Genomic DNA, 21,766 nt, shown 5'->3' on the forward strand with positions numbered 1-21,766 from the left:
GTTTACAATTTTCAAAAAAAATTAATTTTATTCGAATTTTTATGTATTTTTATTATTTTTTATTAATTATTTAAAAAAAACTGACTCCTCATCATTTTAACTTGTAAAATGAACAGTACCGGTCGCCTATGAATATGAAAATGTTGTTTGAGGTTTGTTATGATAAAAATGTCATTTTGAAGGTTTAAAGTGCTTGCAAAAAAACTTTAATGTTTAAAGGGAAATTACCACAAATACCACATTCATAGTACCACTTTTCATGTTTACACTAACCACTTTTACCCTCATTTTTAATGAAGGGTAAATTAAATACAATTATATCCTTAGAGTTAACTAATCTAGACTTAGGGTTTAGAGTTGAGGGGTAGGGTTTTTGGAATGTGAAATTTATGATTCTAATAAATATATAAATACTTAAAAAATATATAAAAAATTTTAAAAAATAGTTTCCAACATAATTTTTGTTTTTCAAAAATAAATTTGAAAAAAATATTAAAGAAAATTCGAAAGTTCGAATTTGAAAAAGTATAATTCGAAAACATAAAAAAAATTATATTTCTTTTTTTTTTAATTTTTTCTTCTTTTTTTTAATTTTTTAATTTTTTAATTTTAATTTTTTTGTTTAAATAATAATTTATTATATATATAAATAACAAGAGCATAAAAGTCTTTTACCACTTAATGAAGAAGGCATTTTTGAAAATGTCTCCTTAATAGTGATAAAAATGAAAAATTGTACAAAAAAGTGGTAAACATGTAATTTCTCCATGTTTAAAATGCTAGAATGTGCCGCTCTCAGTGTTTAAAATGCAATTTTCCCATGAACCATGTGCTGTAGACACACTATATGTAAAGAATGTGGTACGATTAGTAATTATGTATAAGTAAATTTTAGAAAATATTATATTTCATGAATATCTAAAATATATAGAACTTGCGAGGAATGAGGATATATTTAAAGTACTTTTATAAAATAAGGATTTTAAGCATTAACATTCAATGCAAATACATAGTAGTAATTGTAAGCAATGACATTTAAAATTTTCTTATCGCATAAATACTAATTGTAAGATTCAAAATATAGTAAATACTGTAATTTGTATTTCCTGAAAATGATTAGATACATTTGACAGATCATTGTGCACTGTAACATATAAAATGATTCCCAAATATCATAATTTTCATCCTAATATGTACTATATAGGATAACTATGTAAGCTTGAACTGGTAATTAATATACAAATTCTATATATGTTAGAATCCTTAAAGATAATTTACTTAAAATGACTTTACATATTATATCATGAAGGTAACACATCCTTATAAATATAAGATCTATTCTACTTTATAATATCATGTTTTGTAGCTTATATGTTAAAACGAAACTTTGAAAATGGCGAGAAGCAGAAAAGGTCGTCAAAAGATACAAATCGTAAAAATGGAGAAAGATAGCGACCTTCAAGTTACGTATTCAAAAAGAAGACAAGGTCTTTTTAAAAAAGCTACCGAGCTTTGCACCTTATGTGGTGTAGAAATTGGAATACTTGTGTTTTCACCTGGTCGGAAAGTATTTTCTTTTGGTAATCCAGATGTTAGATATGTATTTAACCGTTTCAAAAGTTATGACCAGAATCCTTTTCAGCTTAATGAATTTGGTCCAAGCGTAACTATCCGAGGTCTTAACAGCATACTCAGTCAGGTAAATAAACATCAAATTTTTGTTGTTTTCTAAGAATATAAATAAGTTATTTAAATGTATATACTCCAAACCATATATAAAAAAAAATCGATCTTTATATATATATATATATATATATATGTGTGTGTGTATGTGTGTGTGTGTGTATGTGTGTGTGTGGTTTACGCTATGGGCATGAACAATGGAGAATTGATTATTAAGTAAATGTGCAAAGTTTTCTAACTCATTATATAGGATACAATGGAAAATGTATTTAATTTTAAAAAGGTTGTATGTTCGTTTTCATAGTTAGATCGTGTTGTTTCAAAAGCTGTAATCATATTAATTATATAAACGCCGTTTGTTTCCATGACTAAAATATGTTTATTTTTTAATTACATGTAGAAGCATTGATTACTTACACACGATATATTATTATTGCAGGAGCTGGTAAAGCTTGAAAAGGAGCAAGCAAGGAGGACAATTTTGGAGAAGATTAGAATTCAGAGAGAAGAAACAGATAAATGGTGGGAGAAACCTCCCAGTGAACTTAACTTGCGTCAAAACACTTGTCTAATAAGTGTTTTGGAAAATCTGAGGATGGATTTGGGAAGTCCACGCTTCCAACAAGCAATGGTTCCTCAGAATTACTGTGGTGGAAGTAATAACAACATTGTTGGTGGCGGTAATACCGATCCTCTCGACGAAAGAAGCATGTTCGAGAATGCGTTCAACTACAATCCCAACATGATGATTCCTAATCAAGGACCAACGTTAGGATATAACAACATTAAGCCTGAGGTGTTTGATCCGATATACAATATGAATTGGCCTGAATATAAGCACGGTCCCTACTAGGACCAAGATCGGAGGGACGAAGGAAGAGGCAATAAGAAACCTCATAACATCAATCAACATAATCTCAATCATGGTTTTCATCGCATTCATCATGTTTAATGTTAGCTTTTTGTTTGTGTTGTCTGTTTTCAATAATTATCTATCCATAAGAGATTTGTTTCAGTTTGTTTCATTTTCTTAATTTTGCTGTTTTTATTGGTTCTTTGTGTTCGTTTTCGATGAATATTTAATATATAATTCTCATCTCCAAATTTTATTGATAGTTTTTTTTTGTATTTTTATACCAAATGACTATATATAATATAATGTAAATTACCTCCCCCATTAAGAGTTGAAAACTTTAATAAGTTAAAAATGATTTCATAGGAGATACAAAAATCTTGTATCTCCACCTATATATATACAACAGGGTCCCTGCTGAGTGACCCCTTCTCTAGCCTTTTTGAATTTCTGTATGATTACTGGTAAAAAAATTTATATTTTTCTTTAGATAGGTATTTTAAAGTTTAGGACTGATATTTTTAGCTTGTTTAGTCGAAACGAGAGTTAAGGATATTGTTCGGAGTTGATTGTTTGGATAGCCGATCATGGAGTTTAATTTTAATCTAAATGTGAGGTAGCCAAAAAAAATGGTTAAGAATGATCAACGTTTTGTTTTATATGTTTCAAAAAAGGATCTGAGGTTTTCAGAAATAAAAGTTTGTGTCATTCAAAAAAAGCTTCTATATTGTCTCCCCTTTTATAGTAAGAGAAAAATAGAATTTGTGACATATTAAAGAAATAATATTTTATGGATTTTTGTTTTGTTTTTGGAATGATAACTGTATATATAATTTTATAATCATCAAATCATAAGTTTATGAAACTAATATATATTATTCTGTGAGAATTTGCTGAATAACTAAAAGCTAATCAAAATATAAAACATAGCACATCGAATTAGGTGCATTTAGAGGTTGAAATTAGTTATTCATGATGGTTGGTGTACAGGGCCGGTCCTGATAGAAAATGGAGATAGCATAGGCTTCTGACCGTTAAATAGTTATGTATAATTTTGGCCATTCCAATGACAAAAGTTTACTTTAGGACTGCTGGAAACAGTTTAAAGTTACACATATCGGCCCAATATTGTTGTTTTGCTTTTAGCCCATTACAAACCAGGACCGGTACTGTTGGTGTATTGGTGATAATGACAATGTTATAAATAAAAAAATAAGATGAAAGTGATAGAATAAAACAATCTTTTTAGAAATAAAAATGACGTTTTCATGAATAAACTGAGCTCATGAATGAATAGGCCAAATCAAATTAAAAAAAAAACAGGTTATTTTTGTGGTTAACTTCGAGTTTTATGTCATAATCGAAAAACACTCATAATATAATGAGGTAAATAGTTGTGGAATCAGTTTTACTATATCTAATGGCATCGAATATAATGAGAAATTGGTTTAGTAGCTAAAATTCTTAGATTAAGTAGATATCTAAAATATCATAGATTTAATTTTCGTAGGGATTTATCTATTCTCAGTGAATTAGTTTAAAATAGTTTGGTACTCGTCTTAGATGATGTACATGCTACCCTCTAAAAATATTACTGTCGGTTATTCACTGAGCTACAATGTGAGAGAGTTCACAGTTAGCTCGAATATAGCCGCTAAAATTTTTGGAAATAGTAGATGCAGAGGTAAGATAGAAACTGCAATAATCTACTTCTCTCTCGACTTCCTCTCAGCCGCCGAGGAAAAATAAAAAAAAAGTTTAACAGATCTATCTCCGGTCCGGCTACGTCCGGTGACCGGAGGGTCCCCTCTTCCTCTTTTACTTTTTTTTCTCTTTGCCTTCTCGTTTTTTCTCCAAACCCTAAGGCGAGATACGTGCTGTTCTGGCTTGTCGGGGTGACTCCGGAGACTTGTCTGGTCAAGGGGCCATCTCACGGCGTTCTTGGAGGAGCAGTGAGTCGTAGGAAGGCGGAATCGAGGCAGGTCGGCTTTTAGGGTTGAGAGGAGACAACGAATCGATTTTCCGTTTTAGATCTCGGACGCTCCTCTCACGCCGAGGGCTTTGTTAGATCTGATTTTCCCTTTTGAGATCTTCGACAAAGCCCTCTCGACGACGGCGCGTGACAACGGCGAGACGTCTCCTCAATGCCGGATCTACCTGTCCCTGCGATGGTGAGACGACTGTAGGAGTGACTCAACAGACGACGGAAAGAAGCTGTCTTTCTTCGATGCTCGGAGTTGACGCCCGGTGAGAGTCATGTCAATGGAGCTAGTAAACAAAGGTGAAGCATTTATGGATGAAGCGACAGAGATCCTCATCTCAGCGTCAATGACAGTGGTGTGGTTACGCCGGTGGTATGGTCTTCGCTTTTCTTGAAGTTGCGATCTAGTATACCCAGTTCCGATGTACTAGTCAAGGTTCATCTTTTAGCTTGGTCATGGTGTTTAAGCTTCAGACTATGAAGCACTATAGTGTCAGTCGGAAGGATTGAAAGTTTGGTCGGAATGCACATATGTTGTGGTGAGAGTTGGTTTAGCAGATTATTCGTAGAGTGGTGGATGCAGTGATTGCTTATCGATTCGGTTCTTAGACAGTGTGGATCTGTCTGTCCGTCTGGTAAGGCCTCGTTTTAGTTGGGAAGGTGGCTGGACTTCTATCTCGGAGGAAGTGGACGCGAAGCGCGTCACATCCGTATCCAAAGGTTGTATGGATCGAGTAACGATTCTCCCTGTTGGGTTATGAAGTCGCAGTGTTTTGGTTCTTGGACGGTATCGTCTGGCGTGCATGTGCAGCAGCGATAAGTCGTGGTGCAGGAGGTGGAGTTATCGTGTGGCGGGCTATGGGCAGCAGCGGCAATTCCCGATCAGTAGCCTTTATAAAGGTTTTAAATCTGCTAAATTAAATTTCCGATCACTATCGTGTGTTTTAGCTTTTATCCAGTATTAGTGTCGAGTATGGCCTTTTGTTTTGGTACTTTAAGTTCCCCTTGTGTGGGTTTTAGCTGCCGCCATCATGTGGGCTCTCGTGTATGGAGTTTGTCTATTTATCTCGTAGTTTATGTTTTAAGTCGTCCTGGTATGGGTTCTAGCAGCCGCCTCCATGTGGGCTTTTGTATGTTTTATGGAATAAAATGAAGTACTTTTCCGAGAAAAAAAAAAAAAAGATGCAGAGGTAAGATAGTAAAGACACTCCTTCAAACTTCTTCTAATATAAAAGACGAATAGTCTCAGAGGAAGGCGATTTTACATCTAACATATCATATAAAGGATGACTGTGAATAGAATTCCAATCTCACTCATCTAGTATATAAGCATGAACCATTTAAACAGGTATATGCATTTAAGATAGAGAAAATCGATATACAGATGAAATTTCTCACCTAAAACCATATATACTTTCCCAATCACCACTCTTAATCGATTATTTAACTTAGCCATCGATGAGTTCCTAACTCTTATATAATATAATATAGTAAGTATTTTTTTACGAAAACTATAGTAATATTTACATTCTGAAAAAATAAAAGTATTTACATTTTGTATCTCCTTAAATTTTTAAAATTCGACTGAGTTGTATGTTTGGAACTCATGATGATTACTTTTCTCTAAGTTTTCCAAAATAATAAGAAAGTATCGAGATGGTATTATCTTTAGGTAAATTTCCTTGTACTAGACAATTACTCTAATATCTTAAGTCATATTCTCCTCGGGTTTGTGGTTAAATGGGTGTAGACGGTCCTGGTAGAATGCAATAGAGGCAGTAATCTCCGGTGGAAACTACTGAACGACGGTATTGTCGGTCTTTGACTCTTTCTCGTACCGTCAGTGGTTTCTTTTATCAAGCTTGCTCTGGGTCCGTGGTTGGATTCTTTGCTTTAGTTCAATCTGGGTTGTCGGTTGGAAACTGTAGGAACCGTAGTATTCAGGGTTTGAGGGTGCCCTTTTTTCGATAGCTCGCGGCAACTAGTCGGTGTTCTCATCTAGTTCTAGAGTTGTAAGGTATGTCCTCGTCTCGCTATTACTCCATTTGAACGCTTGCGCTGCGTTGTTGTTAGGTCCGGTCCTTTGCTGATGTCGTTAGTGTTCTCTTGTGGTATTGTTGTTTATTTTTTCTGCTACTAGTCATCTATTGTAACCTCTCTCAAAAAATCGGTAATAATATCTAACATATTTACTAAAAAAAAAAAACTTTTGACAAACAATATCATTTCAAAAGACATTATAATAATAACAACATATTGTTTTTTCATTTTCCTCCGTGGGTCTCCTCCATATATTAAGGACCTTGGTAAATTTGAGCAAGATTATAACAGTTGGTGGTAAAATCTTCTTTGTAGGAATAAGTTAGTTGGAGCTGTAAACAGTTAGTTGATGACCGTTAGGTTTAACACCTACGTTTCAATTTTTCCCCGGGAGAGAGATTAAAAAACAGAGGAATAGAGAGAAAACAAGAGAAAGATAAAAGATCAATGGCAAAATGAAGGAAGAAGAGAGACATGGTTCATCATCCGATTCTTCTTCGTCTTCTCTTCCTGTGAGCTACGGAGTTGACTATGAAAAATACAACTTCTCCTCTTCTGTTTCTTCTCTTTCTCGACCGTTTTCTCCGGAAGGATCAAGCAACAAGAGCTGTGTTCTGGAAAATAATCTTTCCTCTGTTTTCTCGTTGGACCATGACGACAGTCTCCCCATCTTATCTAGAGATAGACCATGTTCTTGTGTCCATCATGTGTAAAGCTTCACTCTCTCCCTTCACTTCTCACGTTGATATAACTAATTTTGTTCTTTTTTTTTGTTACAGAACTAATTTAGTTCTTAACGGTTTTTATTTCATGATTTCTTGCAGCTTCCAGTGGATTCTGCAGAGGTGTTGTGGCTGTTTCTGTTAGCCTTTCTTTTGCCTCTCTTAATACCTCTAGCTTAATATGATACCATCATTGTAGGACTTGTTCTACTCTTTTCAATCTCTTCTTATGTCATATTGCAATTTGAATGAAATGAAAGCGTATATTAAAGCTAAAACCACTAAAACACAGTTTACATGCAATATATCTGAATTGCAGTTTTATGTTGTGAATTAAAACTGTTGCAATATGGAAGGTCTAATCCGGATTCACTTGGCATAGGAAAGTTAGCTGTAACCAATTCTTAACCCAATCTTTGATATTGGAATCTTGTTTTTTTTTCTCTCTCTTTGGAACAAAGTGTAGTTTGAGTAAGGTATTGGCAAAGTATTGATTTACCATTGAAAATGATGGACCACTAATCAGCGACTGTGAGAACCAAAACCAACCCCAATCTGATTTGCATCATAGATATACTAGGATTAATGGATTTTTGCTTTAAATTTTATCAAATCAATATGTTTTTGCACGTAAAAGAGACATTTTCTGTAGTTGATCTTAAGTCACGAGGTCCGCTCTACTTTTCCACAGTTTATTATATTTTCAATATCACTCATTTCAGCCATGTTCAAGATAATATGCTAACATTCTTGAGTCAAACCCCCGCCGTTTTGCCTCTTCCTTTTGTATTTAGATTTTGTTATTCCCACGTCTATAGACATGACCATCCACCAATGGGTCACCGCCTCTGGTAAAAGGATCAGACGCTAACCCACCACCTCTCACCAGCCTTCCTCACCTCCCCAAACCGGCAAACCTCTGCAGCCGATTGTGGCGCTCCCTCATGAGGAACACCGCAAGGGAGTTTAAAAAATATCACTTGTTTTCTCTTATATATTTAAGTTAAGCATGACAAAATAAACCCAAAAAATGATTTTTATGAAAAATGCTGATTTAATTGAATGACTGATAATTGATCGTACATCAGTTATGAGAGCTATAATGAGTGAAACTACAATTCAAAATAGTATTCCTTACGTAAATTGATTAAAAACAAAACAGAATCATGTTCTTTTGTATATCATTTTGGCCCTAAGTTAATGCTAACGCATTAGTCAGGACGAATCATTTCACCTCCAAAAATGACTAATTTGGCTTGCTTTGTCGTGAACGGAGAATAATCCTACTCTCCTCTGTGTTCGTTTGGGACTGTGATTATAACAGAGAATGTACCAATAATGGCTTCATTTAAAGCATTAAATGTGATCGAACCTAAAACAGTGGTTCTATAACTACATGTAATACTTATAGAACCACTATATATATTGAAAACATTAGTTGTACATAGTGTTGAACTATAATTTGATTCAAAAAAAAAAAAAATATAATTAACAAACCAACACATATATTGTTTGTAAGCATTGTTGAAGAACAATAGATTCGCTTGTTAATAAGGATTGGAAAGAATTTGAAAGCCTCTAAAACAAGTACTTACGAAAGAAACATTTATCACCGTTTTGACCCCTAACTCGTTTGGGATCGTTTGTAAACCTCATTTTTACTGCCATTTTTCATCCTAAATGTAGGAACATGTTCTCAGAGAGTAGTATATTTTCTCTTATTATCAAATAGAAGTTAGCTAAAAGAAATGTTATATATGAATTCTGAAAGAAAATCATATTATTCAAAATGTATTGTAACTAGAAAAAGAAAGGTGGATGATTCAGTGATAAATTAGGTTTAAACATTACGAAATCAGGCAGTAAAAACACGACTACTTCTGTTGGATTGATTTATTCAACCAAAGGAAAAAAAATCACGTTGTGTCGTTACAATGATACAGATTCCTATTTATTGATAATAGATCTTAGAGGATCAACGGCACCTAATATTCCCACGTGTATGTGGGAGAAATAAACGTTTATCTGTCTTGAGTGGCGAATTTAAAGAAAGAGTAGCAAAAGTACTTTTATTCGATTTTGGACCGCTTTCTTTCTTCTGTCACGTACCTATCCCTATTTATTACCCTTTTAGCTTGTTCCTTTTTTTTCTTATTATTATACGGTCGAAATAAATTAAATATAAAAAGCTATAAATTAAATATATTATTAATACTAAAATCTCCGAACTGTTGTCTATATTATTAGTTGAGAAGAAAATTTACTGATTTGTGATGTTCTCCAAAATTTTAGATAATTTTACTTAATTATTTTATTTTTATTAGATTTTAGCTAAGTCATTGATTGATTATTAGTTTTTAGAGGAGTTACTAATTTATTAACTAAAAAACACTCTTAATGATTTTACATATAATTAAAAAGAAAATTTATTATAATAATATTAAATTTATATGTTATATTAAATATTTAGTTAATTTTTCTTATTTGTCATATTTTACTAGGTTTTAATCTTTTAAATAGATCATTGATTTATTATTAGTTTTTAACTGAGTCACTAATTTATTAATTTAAACAATATCCTTGATTAATTTTATTTATAATTAAAACAATTCTGATTTTAATAATATTAAATTTATATGTTATAACAAATAACTGATTATAAACTAATATAGTAAAATTATCAAAAACCATATTAAAAATATAATTCTTATATATATTGTGTTTCTATCTTCAAACAAACATTTTTATTATAAAATTTTAAAAACTAAGATATAACAAATTTTATTATTAAGTATTAGTCAAACAAAAAAATTTATATAAAGATATTTTCTAAACTATTTCTAATATATGAGTGTTTCAAAAAATTTAACACAATAAGAAGTATATATTTTTTAATATATACAAATAATTTAATGTTTGATTTAACTATTTGAAAATATAAAAAATAATTAATTATGCCGGTTTTTTAGATTAATATATAAGACATAAACTAATAAATATTCAAAGAAGATTATGCCCGCATGCGCAGGCAAACCACCTAGTTTATTATATTAGAAACATAAGTCGTCAAAATATATAAATATCCCACACAAAAACTTTATAATCCCATACAAAATAACTGATCTCCAACCATATGTAAACAATATTTTGACAAAAAGGCTTTTGGGGACATCCAATAAAATTGGAAGATATATTATATATATTAGCATGATCCATGTGTAAGTATGACACGCACAAATTGAAAATAGTTAAAAAAAAAATAGTTTCAAAAAAAATATTTTGATTAAGAGACATTTTTCCATATATATATTTACAATATATATAACAAGCAATCAAATTTGAGAAATCCCAAATCTCAGTATATGATAAAAGATGGTTCAAGATACTACTACTTGGAGCTGATTGATTGAGACATAATTTTGAAATTTATAATGTGGAATTTACTGTTAAAACTAGATTAAAAATAAAAAATAATTATTTTACAATTATATATGTTCCTATATCATAGAAAATATTACGTTAATAAATAGATAATTTTTATTGTAACTTTAAAAATTAATTTAAAATATGATTGATAATTCTAAATGATATAGAAAAAAAAAGTAAAGAAGGCTTCTACAGACTAACCAATAACACACTCAAATGTGTTCAAAAAAATAGTTACTACCATAGAAAACATATCCTGATTAAGAGGCAATATACTAATTCAAATTCCTACTAATTTAATTTCCTGGTTTTCATCCATAGAACAAGGGCTCGCATTTGACGTTGGACACAATGGGTCGGTTTTACTTTTACCATTTAATGAATTTAAAATGAAAATGATGGGTCTCTCGTTTTCCTTTTGTAATAAGAACTCCAACTATATTGAATCCACTACATAGAATAAAAACGTCTGGTTCATAAAATAAGTCACAGAGTCAAGTGATCTAGTATGAGTCGTCTCTAACCTGGAAAAATATCATTTTCATTTCCTTTATTCGCAAAGTATGAAGCTATAACGGCTTATATTTCTGTAATTATGGCATCAAAATGTCATTTGAGAGTCTGAGATAATGATGTTTAGTAAATATTCTTTCTTCCCCGATTACTAAATAAGTCAATTATATCAGTCCTAATTGGGACATTTGTTAACTTTATTGTTTGTCGTGAGGCATGAGTAAACTTTATTATATATGCGTACTTAATTAAATACTAATTCGTTAATAAGGGATGCCTATCAATTTTGTCATTTGCTGTGGAGAAAAATAGGGCCCGGGATCTGGTGGTGGAATGAAATGCTCATTGAATGTTTTCTCACCAAACAAACTCGTCTTCAATTTATTTTCCATTTTTCTTGCGTTTTCATTTTTAACTGAAAAGGGTGGATATCAACAATTGTTCCATGAATAAAATAGAAAACCCAATCATGTCTCCCATGTACATGTGAATGTGATTTCAGTAACAACGAAACGTAGATTAAGACATGTTCCGAATCTGAACATCATAATTCATAAGTCAAGTGCAGACTCTTTAATTTCTATGTACTAGTTTTCAACCAAACAATTGAAAACATGCAATCACCTTGAGTGAATTAAAACTTGACAAACTTCAGTAAATGCGAAGTATTAATAGTACAAATTAAAGTGGAAATGAACATTAATACAAAAATATTAAATTCATAACATACGAAAAAGAGGCCAGCATTCCAATATGATGGCAAATTAGTAAAATTCCTCATCTTACTGGAAGTGCTTGCCCTAATTATAACAGTGTAAAATTAACAAATTATTACACAAAAAAATTATATCAAGCAAAATGAAATCGAAGTTTCTTTTACATGCATTCATATCCCTGTTCCAATCCCATTCTTTTAAATAATAAAATACGTAAAAATTTAACTAAGGGGAAAAGGAAAAAAGAAGAAGAAGAAGAAGAAGAAAATATTGTCACCTTTTGTGTTATTTTCGCGTTTGCGTTTTTGTGCGGAAACGTTTTACATAAACCCGTCAGGGATCTTGAAAGTATCAAGTTCTTCATCTTGAATCCAACCAAACTTCTCCAAATAAGGATTCGAAATCGATTTAGGTGGATAATCATCAATGCAATGATTCCACACATTCCCTTTTGATCCTCCAACGGTGAGATCTCTCACAACTTCCCAAACGCAGCTGTTGCATTTAAAACCAGCTCCAAAGCTTATCATAAACACTCTATCTCCTCTCTTCAGTCTCTTCTTAGCTTCCATATAAGCCAAAACATACCACAAACTACTAGCCGATGTATTCCCAAACCGGTGAAGAGTCATCCTCGCCGGTTCAATATCATACTCGCTTAAATCCAAGCTATGTCCAATCCCATCAATCACAGCTTTTCCTCCGGTATGAATGCAAAAATGTTCGATCCCGGTTTTGAAGTTGATCCCTGCCTTTATAGGAGTCACCGGTGGGAGATTCATGGAGGCCTTGCTAGGGTTTTGATGCATCTTGATTTTCTTGATGAGTAGCTTTAGCATGAACCTCAAGAGCTCGGTTACTGGAAGAATCTTGGGTGTTATGACCTTGAGATTGTCTACAAAAGCTCGAGTCGCCGCTTTTGGTAGATTCTTCCCCAAGTAAAACCCTACACGGCCTTGTTCGTCCTCGGACTGGATACAACAGTTGTAAGAATCCTCTCTAGCTCCATGGTGAGTCCGCACCATACACTTGAGCCTAAACATAGCTTTCTTTCTCAAGCTACGTTTGTTAGTCAAAAGAATAGCACAGCCACCGGACCGGAACAAGCAGTTCGCTAGAATCATCGAACGGTTGTTTCCGCTATACCAATTAGGGCCTAAAGACTCGGAGGTAGCAATAAGAGCTAACTTGTTTGCGTAGCTCTTGAAAATGTTCTTCACAATGTCTACAGAGATTAGACTCGCGCTACATCCCATCCCGGTCAAGTTGAAGACCTTGACGTCTTCCCTCATCTTGTAATGGTTTATGATTCTTGAAGCTAAAGAAGGCATTGTGGAGAGCATGGAGACGTTGACTACGAGGATGTCGATTTCTTTAGGTGAGATTTTTTGTCTCTCCAGGAGTTTTCCGATGCTTTCTACGTAGAAATCTTCCATCTCCGAGATCCCATCTTGTAATGAAGGACGCTCTTCTCGGCCTTCGAAGACGAGTCTTGGAGCGTAGGTTTGTTCTCCAATCCCTGAGCTTACGATGGCTTTCAGAAGGAACTTGTATTCGTTTAAACCGAGGTTCTTGTTTCGGTGAATGATTTCTCCGCTGAACTGAGTGCTCACCATTCGGTCGTCCGATGGTTTATGACATTGGTAGTCTAAGATGTAGCAGTCTTTGTCTTTCTTTGAGTCTATGAGTTTCCAGATCTTGAAGAAGAGATATGAGAGAAGAATAGAGAACAAGAGAAGGAGAAGATCCATAATATTTATTATTTTCTTTATTTTTTGTTTGTGTGTTTGTTTTTTGGGTTAGTAAGAGATGATGAAATGAGTAAGATGCATGAGAATATGGTGGCGAGTGTGAAGGGGATTATATAAGAGAGATCATTAGAATGGATGAGGAAACGACAGCTCTGAACCTTTCAGTGGGTTCTACATCACCGTTGAATTTTTTTTTTTTGTTTGGTGAGAACTTTTATATTTTAGAATAAACAAAACTAAATATACTTATTTCTACAGCCCAAGTTTGCGGTGAATTTTGTGACTTGGGATTTAGGAGATAAGTGGGGACGCGTTGATGTTGATGTAAATGGATATGCAATGTGGAAGAAGTCTTAACTTGCTCCTTTATTAAAACACAAAGAAGCTTTCTTACAACAAGTCTGCGGTTTACCATTATGTAATTGTAGTATTTATAGCATTGTCGATACTTATTTTTCTTCTATTGTTGAGTTGTCGAATCTTATCTCGCGAACATGAACATGTTGTGTTTTCATATCGGCTGGACACATAACCTATCCTCCTTCTTTTTGGAGTTTTTGTTTCTCTCTTTAGTACAACGTTTTTGTGAGTTCGCTTGTAAAAATTTATCGTATAACTACGAAATAGTCACGATGCGTTTGTGACTAATTTTTAAAAATCATTAAATTATCACAGATAGTAAAAAAAAATCAAAAATATGACCAGTCACAAATATATCATGATTAAAAATTAGACATGCTTTACTATAAATATTGATATACTTTGCTTGGTTTAAATTATGTTTTAAAGCTTCGATATGGGATCAAAAGTCGTTGATTACTGATATATGCTAATTTTCAAAAAGAAAAATATAAGTATAGCAAAAGAAGAGGCTAAAACAGAATTGAGCTCATTTTCTTTGTTTGGCTATGCAAAGTGATTACCACATATGCTATAAATCATTCATAATATCTAGATCGACTATTACCTATATATAGATGCTAAGAGATATTCCCTATACCACATTTCTTTTGATGTCTAGCACTCAATTTTAATTTCGTAGTTTGGTTCTATGAATTATAATTAAAGAGAACTTTAAAATGTGAGTCTGAGCAAAGCAAGGGAGGAGACAAGTAACCCACAAATTAAATTAAATACATGCAAGAGAGTGAAGTTATCTTGAGTCATCTCAACGTCCACCAACCGAATGTGGTTTGAGTAGAGGATTACGTATTAATCTTTCATTAGTAAACACTTTGTCTCACACCTTCTGCGTGCGTTTCTTCGTATTTCTTCACCTTCTCTTCCGTCTGTTGTTCTAAACACCTAGTATGTCTTTACTTAATCTTTCTCTCTCTCTCTCTCTCTCTCCTAGTATGTATTTAATTCATCTCCCACTCCAACAAAGTTAGATGTACATGTATATGGACCTTAATGTGTATTAAAAGTACGTGTCCCGAAACTTACTACTATCAAAGTATCAATGACAATGTGGAGTAATTTCAATATACTCGTTTCTGTAAATAGGAACTTTTAGACTGCCTAGTTCTGCCGTTTTAATTGCAGTGGCAAAATTTGGATTTGAAATGTATTTTGATATTTTACATTTTTAAGACAGATTCAGTTACCGACTTTTTTCCCCAACAATACAACGGTCCTGGAGTCCAGTTTAGAGTGCAATAATATTAAAATAACATATATTATTTTAGATTTATAAATACACTAAATAATATTCTCCCTGGCAAAATATTATACACAACTGGTGTTCAAAGTTGATGGATAAGTTATTTACAAATTATCATGTAAAAAAGAATGAATATATATATATATATATTTATTTATTTATTTTTTGTTATACCTAATCAAAATTTGACAGTTATTTAATTAAAGAGCAAAATTTTCTATGAGCACTAACCCCAGTATCACAGCAAAAAATTACTAATATCTATATATATATATATTTTTCTTTTTTTTTGTTATACTTATACCTAATCAGAATTTGACACTTATTTAATTAAATACCATAATTTTCTATGAGCACTAACCCAAGTATCACAGCAAAAAATTACTAATTACGTATTTTGCTTTTAACTAACTAATTTTCTTTATTAACCATATGTGATATGCATTAGTGTGACAAGCTAGTTGAATAACGACTATTAGTAATTTTGTAGTCGGAAAATTAGAATAATACGAACAGAAAATGAAAACAAATAATTAGCATTGAGTACTGTAGATACTATATCTTCATAGTTGAATAACAGTTTTTTTCTGAAAGACGTATAGTGAATAATAGTTTTTCTTTTGTTTGTAAAAGATCCAAACTGTAGAAGACTTAGTAATCTGAAATGTATTTCCTTTGTCAAAAAAATAATCTGAAATGTATTATTTCATAGCGTTTACATTAGCAATTAATTAGTAATCCTCTTTATTAAAAAATGAACAAAATAAACATATTTTTAACAAATAAACATTTTTAACTTTTTGGACAAATAACATTTTTCAACTAAGTAAACACTTTTGGTGTGAAGTTATAATCAGTTGTCAATTCTAGTTTGACTTTCACATTATGGTTTAGATTCATGGTAAGAATATGATAATTGAAAAGTTGGTTGTTTGATAGATTGACGACGAAATGTATATAAATGCAGTCAACAAGGCTGCTAGAAATTGTGTCAAAATCTATTTATACCAGTGAAAGCAAAGATTATACTTAGAGTCTTGGAGACTGAGATTATAAATGAGGAGACGACATTAGTAGTCAAGCAAGACGACTTCGTCCGATTTTCTTATATATTAATTTTCTTTAGAAAATGGATATAACAAAGCTGCAATCGCCGTTATAATCCCAATAAATACACATTCATAACAAACAATACAAGAATCAATCAAATGCACGAGGTATTTTTTTTTTAAATGCACGAAGTTGGATGTGCAAAATAAACAGTGACAAAGATTGATACCAAACACATTAACATTCTCCACTTACTATCCATTATCTGCCTGGTCAACTCTGTATATTATCACACTTAGGCTCCGTGACTGCGGTTTGAACGGTGTGGGACAAACGGTTCAACTGTGGTGCGGTTTTAAAGTTATAAAAATGTATAAATATATAGTACATGTAGAGTTTTTTGTTAATGTTAACTGCGGGGCGGGCCGGGACGATGGTCACCATTCGAAGCCTTACTTTGTCCTACAATGTTAGTGAGATAAGAAAGGAACAATGGTAGACACAGAGAGACGCCAAGGCCAATGACAACAACGATAAAGATCATCGACAAAATATTTTGAACATGATCATTGCTACCAGCAAGAAGGGTGATTTCAGCTATGATGAAGTCTTTAAAGTCTCACTAAAATAGTCCTTTAAAACCACACCGGACGTATTTCAGCAACGATAAAGATCATCGACGTATGATTTCAGCTATGATTTCTGGGTCTAAATGTCCCAGATTTGAAACTTATCACTTAAATTTAGATTTAAAACTTATCACTTAAATTTACCAATTTGTGTGGTCATATAGTGTGGATGTCTAACTTCCATGTAGAGCAATCTGGTTTATCTGTCACTGGTAGGCCAGCCTCCAAAGAATTAATCGAGTCTTCAGATTCGATCAAGCTTGGGTTATCATCAAACAAAAAAAAGTCCTTTAACCATAAACATTGAATAATAATAATCTATATTGGATAGCAAAATAATACTAGCTAGTAGCTACATGTAATAAAGGGCGCAACTGTATTATTGAATGCAATACAGTAGTAGTTTAGAAGAATTTTCCAAATGATGGAAGAATTATTGAAACTTTCCTTTGGCGGCATAAAGTTGTAATATATATATGATATATAATTAAAATTATATTGAAATTTCGTGCTATATCTATAATGAAAAGATACTTGATAGAGTTACGTTGTAAGTCTTAGGTCTTTTTCTCATTTGGATGCTTGCAGAGGCGGACCTAGGTATGTTGATGGGGGTGCAATTGACACACCTTTAATTGTGAATTTTTTTCCTGTGTATTTTCCCATTAAATTTAGTTTTGATACCCCATAAACTATAGCCCAATGATTACTTGATAAACTGTAAAGTGTTCATTAATATTAATTGAAGCCCAACGTAAATAAATAATGTCTACAATTGAAAAAATCAAAAACAGGGTTAACTTCAATAATTTACAAACCTAAACCCCAAATACATTAATTTAGAATTAGAATTTTCTTTGAAAATTTGCCGTCTTCTTCTTCAAAACTCAACAAGGTATCATTTTAAGTTTTTCTAATCTCTTCTTAGCTGGTAGGTTCGTATTTAAAATAGTAATTTAGTTTATTTTTATTGATTCTAATTATCCAACTATAAATTATTATAGTAATATTTTTTTTTTATTTGCAGACATATGGAAATTTTTTGATACTTTTGAAAAGAAAAACTCCATCGTCATCATCTCAAAGTGAATTAGATGATTTGGATAATCTACCATGAAAAACAATATCAGAATATCATGCAAATCAACGGCTCTAATTTGATGTGTTTTATCGAAAAAGATGTATTTGAAAAAATCACAAATGAAAAGGTTCCACAACATGAAAGATCGTAGGATTGTTTTGTAATTTTTTTTATTTTATTAAACTTTTAAAATATTATATTTTCAATTATATAATGACACAGGTTAAAAACATTTCTGGGTCCGCCACTGGATGCTTGACCATATGCATTATACATACGTATAGTAATTATTCAAAGATACCTACCACTCCTTGGTGTGCCGTCGCCATATATACAATACTTGTCCATACCATCGTATTCGAGTAAATATACGTATCAAAACAAAAAATAATATTATTAATCTTTTATTGTTTTGGGGGTTTCTGGTTATGACTTTAATAACTTACTATATACATGCCGTTGTTTGTACATTTACATGTATACATGCACATGGGGAGCTATGTCGAGTGACTTGAGTCTACTCTCTCGTTCATTTAATCCGATTCTCTGTTATCATATAAATTTTCTGTACATGATTATATATAACAATCAATAAATGAGTTCTAACTTAAACGAGGCACCCCCATCTGTATCTTTATAAACAAAGAATATTAAAACCAAATTTCTAATTTTGGTCCAACATGCTGCATGTGATCAGGTTTTATAGATCAAACATGACAATGTGTATATAACATGTAAAATTATATTCATATCTACAGAAGAAGCAAGACAATATATTTGGCCCAGAGTTATGGTTGGAATGTCATTGATGTTCTTGGAGTACTTTGTTGTTGGTACAAGAGTAGTTTTCCAAGATAAAAAATAATGAATTTAACTGTTTTGCAAGAACGCAAATGTATTTGTTACAAAGATTTCATTATATGCTCAAAAATTAAGTTTTTTTATAGTTTAGAATTGCCAGAGTTTAAAGGAAGTACATTCGAATGGTGTCAATGCGGGACCGGTCACGAGCGAGAAATTGTGTCACGATTTGACATTCCGCGACGTGAATTGTTAATACCCTCTGAGTAGGTAACTATTTTTTATTAATGTTTCTCTAATAATGTCTACTAACTATCTGTTTAGTAGCAGCTGAAGATACCATATTCGTAATATTTACTGCTAAATTTAGTGTCAATCATACTAAATACCTGTTTGGTAGCAGCTAAAGAGACCATATGTTATTCGTCACATTTACTGCAAAATTAGTGCTAATCATACGCTAAAGATTTGCCACACTTGAAAGTTCATTACTCTCTCAGTTTAAAAAAAAATCTATATTTTAGAGAAAAAAATTGTTTCAAAAAGATATATATTTTACATTATCAATACATAAATTAATTACAAATTATAAACTTAAAAAATATAATAGTGTTTATAAAGATTTTATTGGTTCAAAGTTGTGAAGAATAGTTGATAAAGATGCATAAATAATTAAAATCTGGTATATTTTTTAATAAATGTAAAAACCTAAAATATAATACATCTTTTTGAAACGGAGGAAATATTATATCAATAAGTCATAAAGCTGTTCCATTTTGTAACAGCTCTACTGGCAACCGGCAGGGACAGGCTTTAACTGTTTCACGAAAATATAGTTTTATGACTTATTGATATGATATAGTTTTGTTCTAATTCTTGATTACTAATAATTTTAGCAACTCTTTATTTCATATCCAAACGTTCATCAGCTTTCCACAATATACAAAGGTTCGATATTTTATTATTGAATATTTGACCAACCTAATAACAAGATGTCGGATTTTGGAGCATAAGCAAAGAAATCGATAGGGTATCATAATTTTAAGCGAAAATTTCCGTTGTATATAGGGTATTAAAAACATAAATAACAAAAGCACAAAGTTTTAAGTTAGCATAGAGCATCAAGAAAAATTGAGAATATCGCGGCATTGTGTCGGACACAATCATTCTTACTCTTGTTTATTTCATCACTAGAGAGAGAGAGAGGTAAGCATATTCCGCATATATTAACTCTTAACATACGATATATGTCACGGGAAGACATTAGACTGGTCGACTATTCCTTCCGTTTATAAAAAAATGTTTTACAAAGATAAAATTGTAAACTTTAATAAAATTAATTAAATTAATTAAATTACTATTGGTTAAAAGTTATTAAAACTTAAAAATTACATAAAACAATGCATTTATTATAGTATTTATTATAGTGATTTAAAGTATTTTCTTAATATGTACAAAAATATTATAAAATCTATCTTTACGAAACGAATGTAGTATGTCTTAAGTATCACATTTGTGTTAAAACTGTCTTAATCCGTTCTGGTAGCAGGTACGTTGTTCAATCATTTTCGTAACCCATTAGAATTAAAGATATAAACAAGTCAACTTGACTGAACACATTTAAATTCAGTACTAATAAATTATAGCCTAAAGTAATAGCGTCTAGCACATATTTTCAATGGGAAAATCGCATAAAAAACCTTGAAAGTGTCACTTACTAGCATTTTAAACCTTGAAGTTTTTTCACTAACACTTTTAACCTTCATAGTGACATTTTTATCATAAAAAACCTCCAAAGAAGAAAAATGACCGGCTGAACAGGTTAAAAACAATTTTTTTTTCAAAAAATAATTATTTAATTAATAAAATAAACAAAAAAAATTAATAAAAATCGAAATATTTAACAAAAAACTCATAAATTAAAAAAATGAGAAAAATAAATAAAGATTTAAAAAATAAATAAGATCAAATTAAAATGGAGAAAAATTAAAAATATCATAAATTTCAAAAAAAAGTGAAAATTCAAAAAAAAAATCATTTGAAAATGATTTTTTTTTATCAACATTCATTTTCAAATATAATGTCAGAAATTATCATTGGAGATATGCCAAAAATCGTCATTTCTGACATATCTCCAATGACGGTTTTTAGCATATCTCCAATGATAATTTCCGACATTATATTTGAAAATGAAAAAAAAAACTTTTTTGAATTTTCAATTTTTGAAATTTATTATTATAATTTCTGTATTTTAATTTGATCTTATATATTTTTGAATTTTTAGTTATTTTTTATTTAATTTTCTAAATCTTTATTTATTTTTCTCACTTTCTTTTAATTTATGAGTTTTTTGTTAATTTTTTTTATTTTTATTAATTTTTGTTTGTTTAAATATTAATTAAATAATTATTTTTTGAAAAAAAAAACTGTTTTTAACCTGTTGAGCCGGTCATTTTTCTTCTTTGGAGGTTTTTAATGATAAAAATGTTACTTTGAAGGTTAAAAGTGTTAGTGAAAAAACTTCAAGGTTTAAAGTGCTAGTAAATGACACTTTCAAGGTTTTTTATGCAATTTTCCCTATTTTCAATTGCTATTCATATACTGTATAAATTATTGTCTCTATTATAGTATACTACAAAGTAAAATGCTAAGACCATATTGATCAATGCATGTTCTTATGGTAGGGTTCTCGGTGTAATATATAATACGTCTCTTAGTTTTTAACTAAAAAGTACTAAGAAGCGTTTTTCTAAATAAGAGATATAAGAAACGTTTCTTACCAAAAAATGTCAAATCATGCTCTAAAAACTCCAAATTAATCTTCTTTATTAATCATTCTCTAAGATTATTTTTGTAT

General features: G+C 31.3%; 2 protein-coding genes across 3 annotated transcripts; one reads left to right on the forward strand and one right to left on the reverse strand.

Moving 5' to 3' along the window:
* The first annotated feature begins 587 nt into the window (after positions 1–587).
* Positions 588–9,258, forward strand: LOC103864905 (agamous-like MADS-box protein AGL62). 2 transcript variants are annotated; one of them, XM_009142677.2, is made up of 3 exons: positions 588–1,699; positions 2,123–4,220; positions 5,708–6,756. In XM_009142677.2, the coding sequence occupies exons 1-2, from the start codon at positions 1,394–1,396 to the stop codon at positions 2,534–2,536; spliced, it is 720 nt and encodes a 239-aa protein (XP_009140925.1). In that variant the 5' UTR covers positions 588–1,393; the 3' UTR covers positions 2,537–4,220; positions 5,708–6,756. The 2 variants fall into 2 exon arrangements, with proteins under 2 accessions (XP_009140925.1, XP_009140926.1); XM_009142678.3 differs by lacking the exons at positions 588–1,699; positions 2,123–4,220 and adding an exon at positions 7,382–9,258 and having other exon boundaries at positions 4,233–7,266.
* Positions 9,259–11,873: 2,615 nt separating this feature from the next.
* On the reverse strand, positions 11,874–20,671 carry LOC103864907 (3-ketoacyl-CoA synthase 12). Its single transcript, XM_009142679.3, has one exon. The coding sequence runs from the start codon at positions 13,683–13,685 to the stop codon at positions 12,255–12,257; it is 1,431 nt and encodes a 476-aa protein (XP_009140927.1). The 5' UTR covers positions 13,686–20,671; the 3' UTR covers positions 11,874–12,254.
* Between the last annotated feature and the right edge of the window lie 1,095 nt (positions 20,672–21,766).

Source organism: Brassica rapa, chromosome A04 (assembly GCF_000309985.2).
Source record: "Brassica rapa cultivar Chiifu-401-42 chromosome A04, CAAS_Brap_v3.01, whole genome shotgun sequence".
Lineage (NCBI taxonomy): Eukaryota > Viridiplantae > Streptophyta > Magnoliopsida > Brassicales > Brassicaceae > Brassica > Brassica rapa.

What these genes read in the sequence shown, in the direction of transcription:
- LOC103864907 (XM_009142679.3), bottom strand. Translation starts at nt 13,685, where the DNA reads ATGGATCTTCTCCTTCTCTTGTTCTCTATTCTTCTCTCATATCTCTTC.
- LOC103864905 (XM_009142677.2), top strand. Translation starts at nt 1,394, where the DNA reads ATGGCGAGAAGCAGAAAAGGTCGTCAAAAGATACAAATCGTAAAAATG. An exon ending in TTAACAGCATACTCAGTCAG is followed by an intron (nt 1,700 to 2,122) that starts GTAAATAAACAT and finishes TTATTATTGCAG; the next exon opens with GAGCTGGTAAAGCTTGAAAA.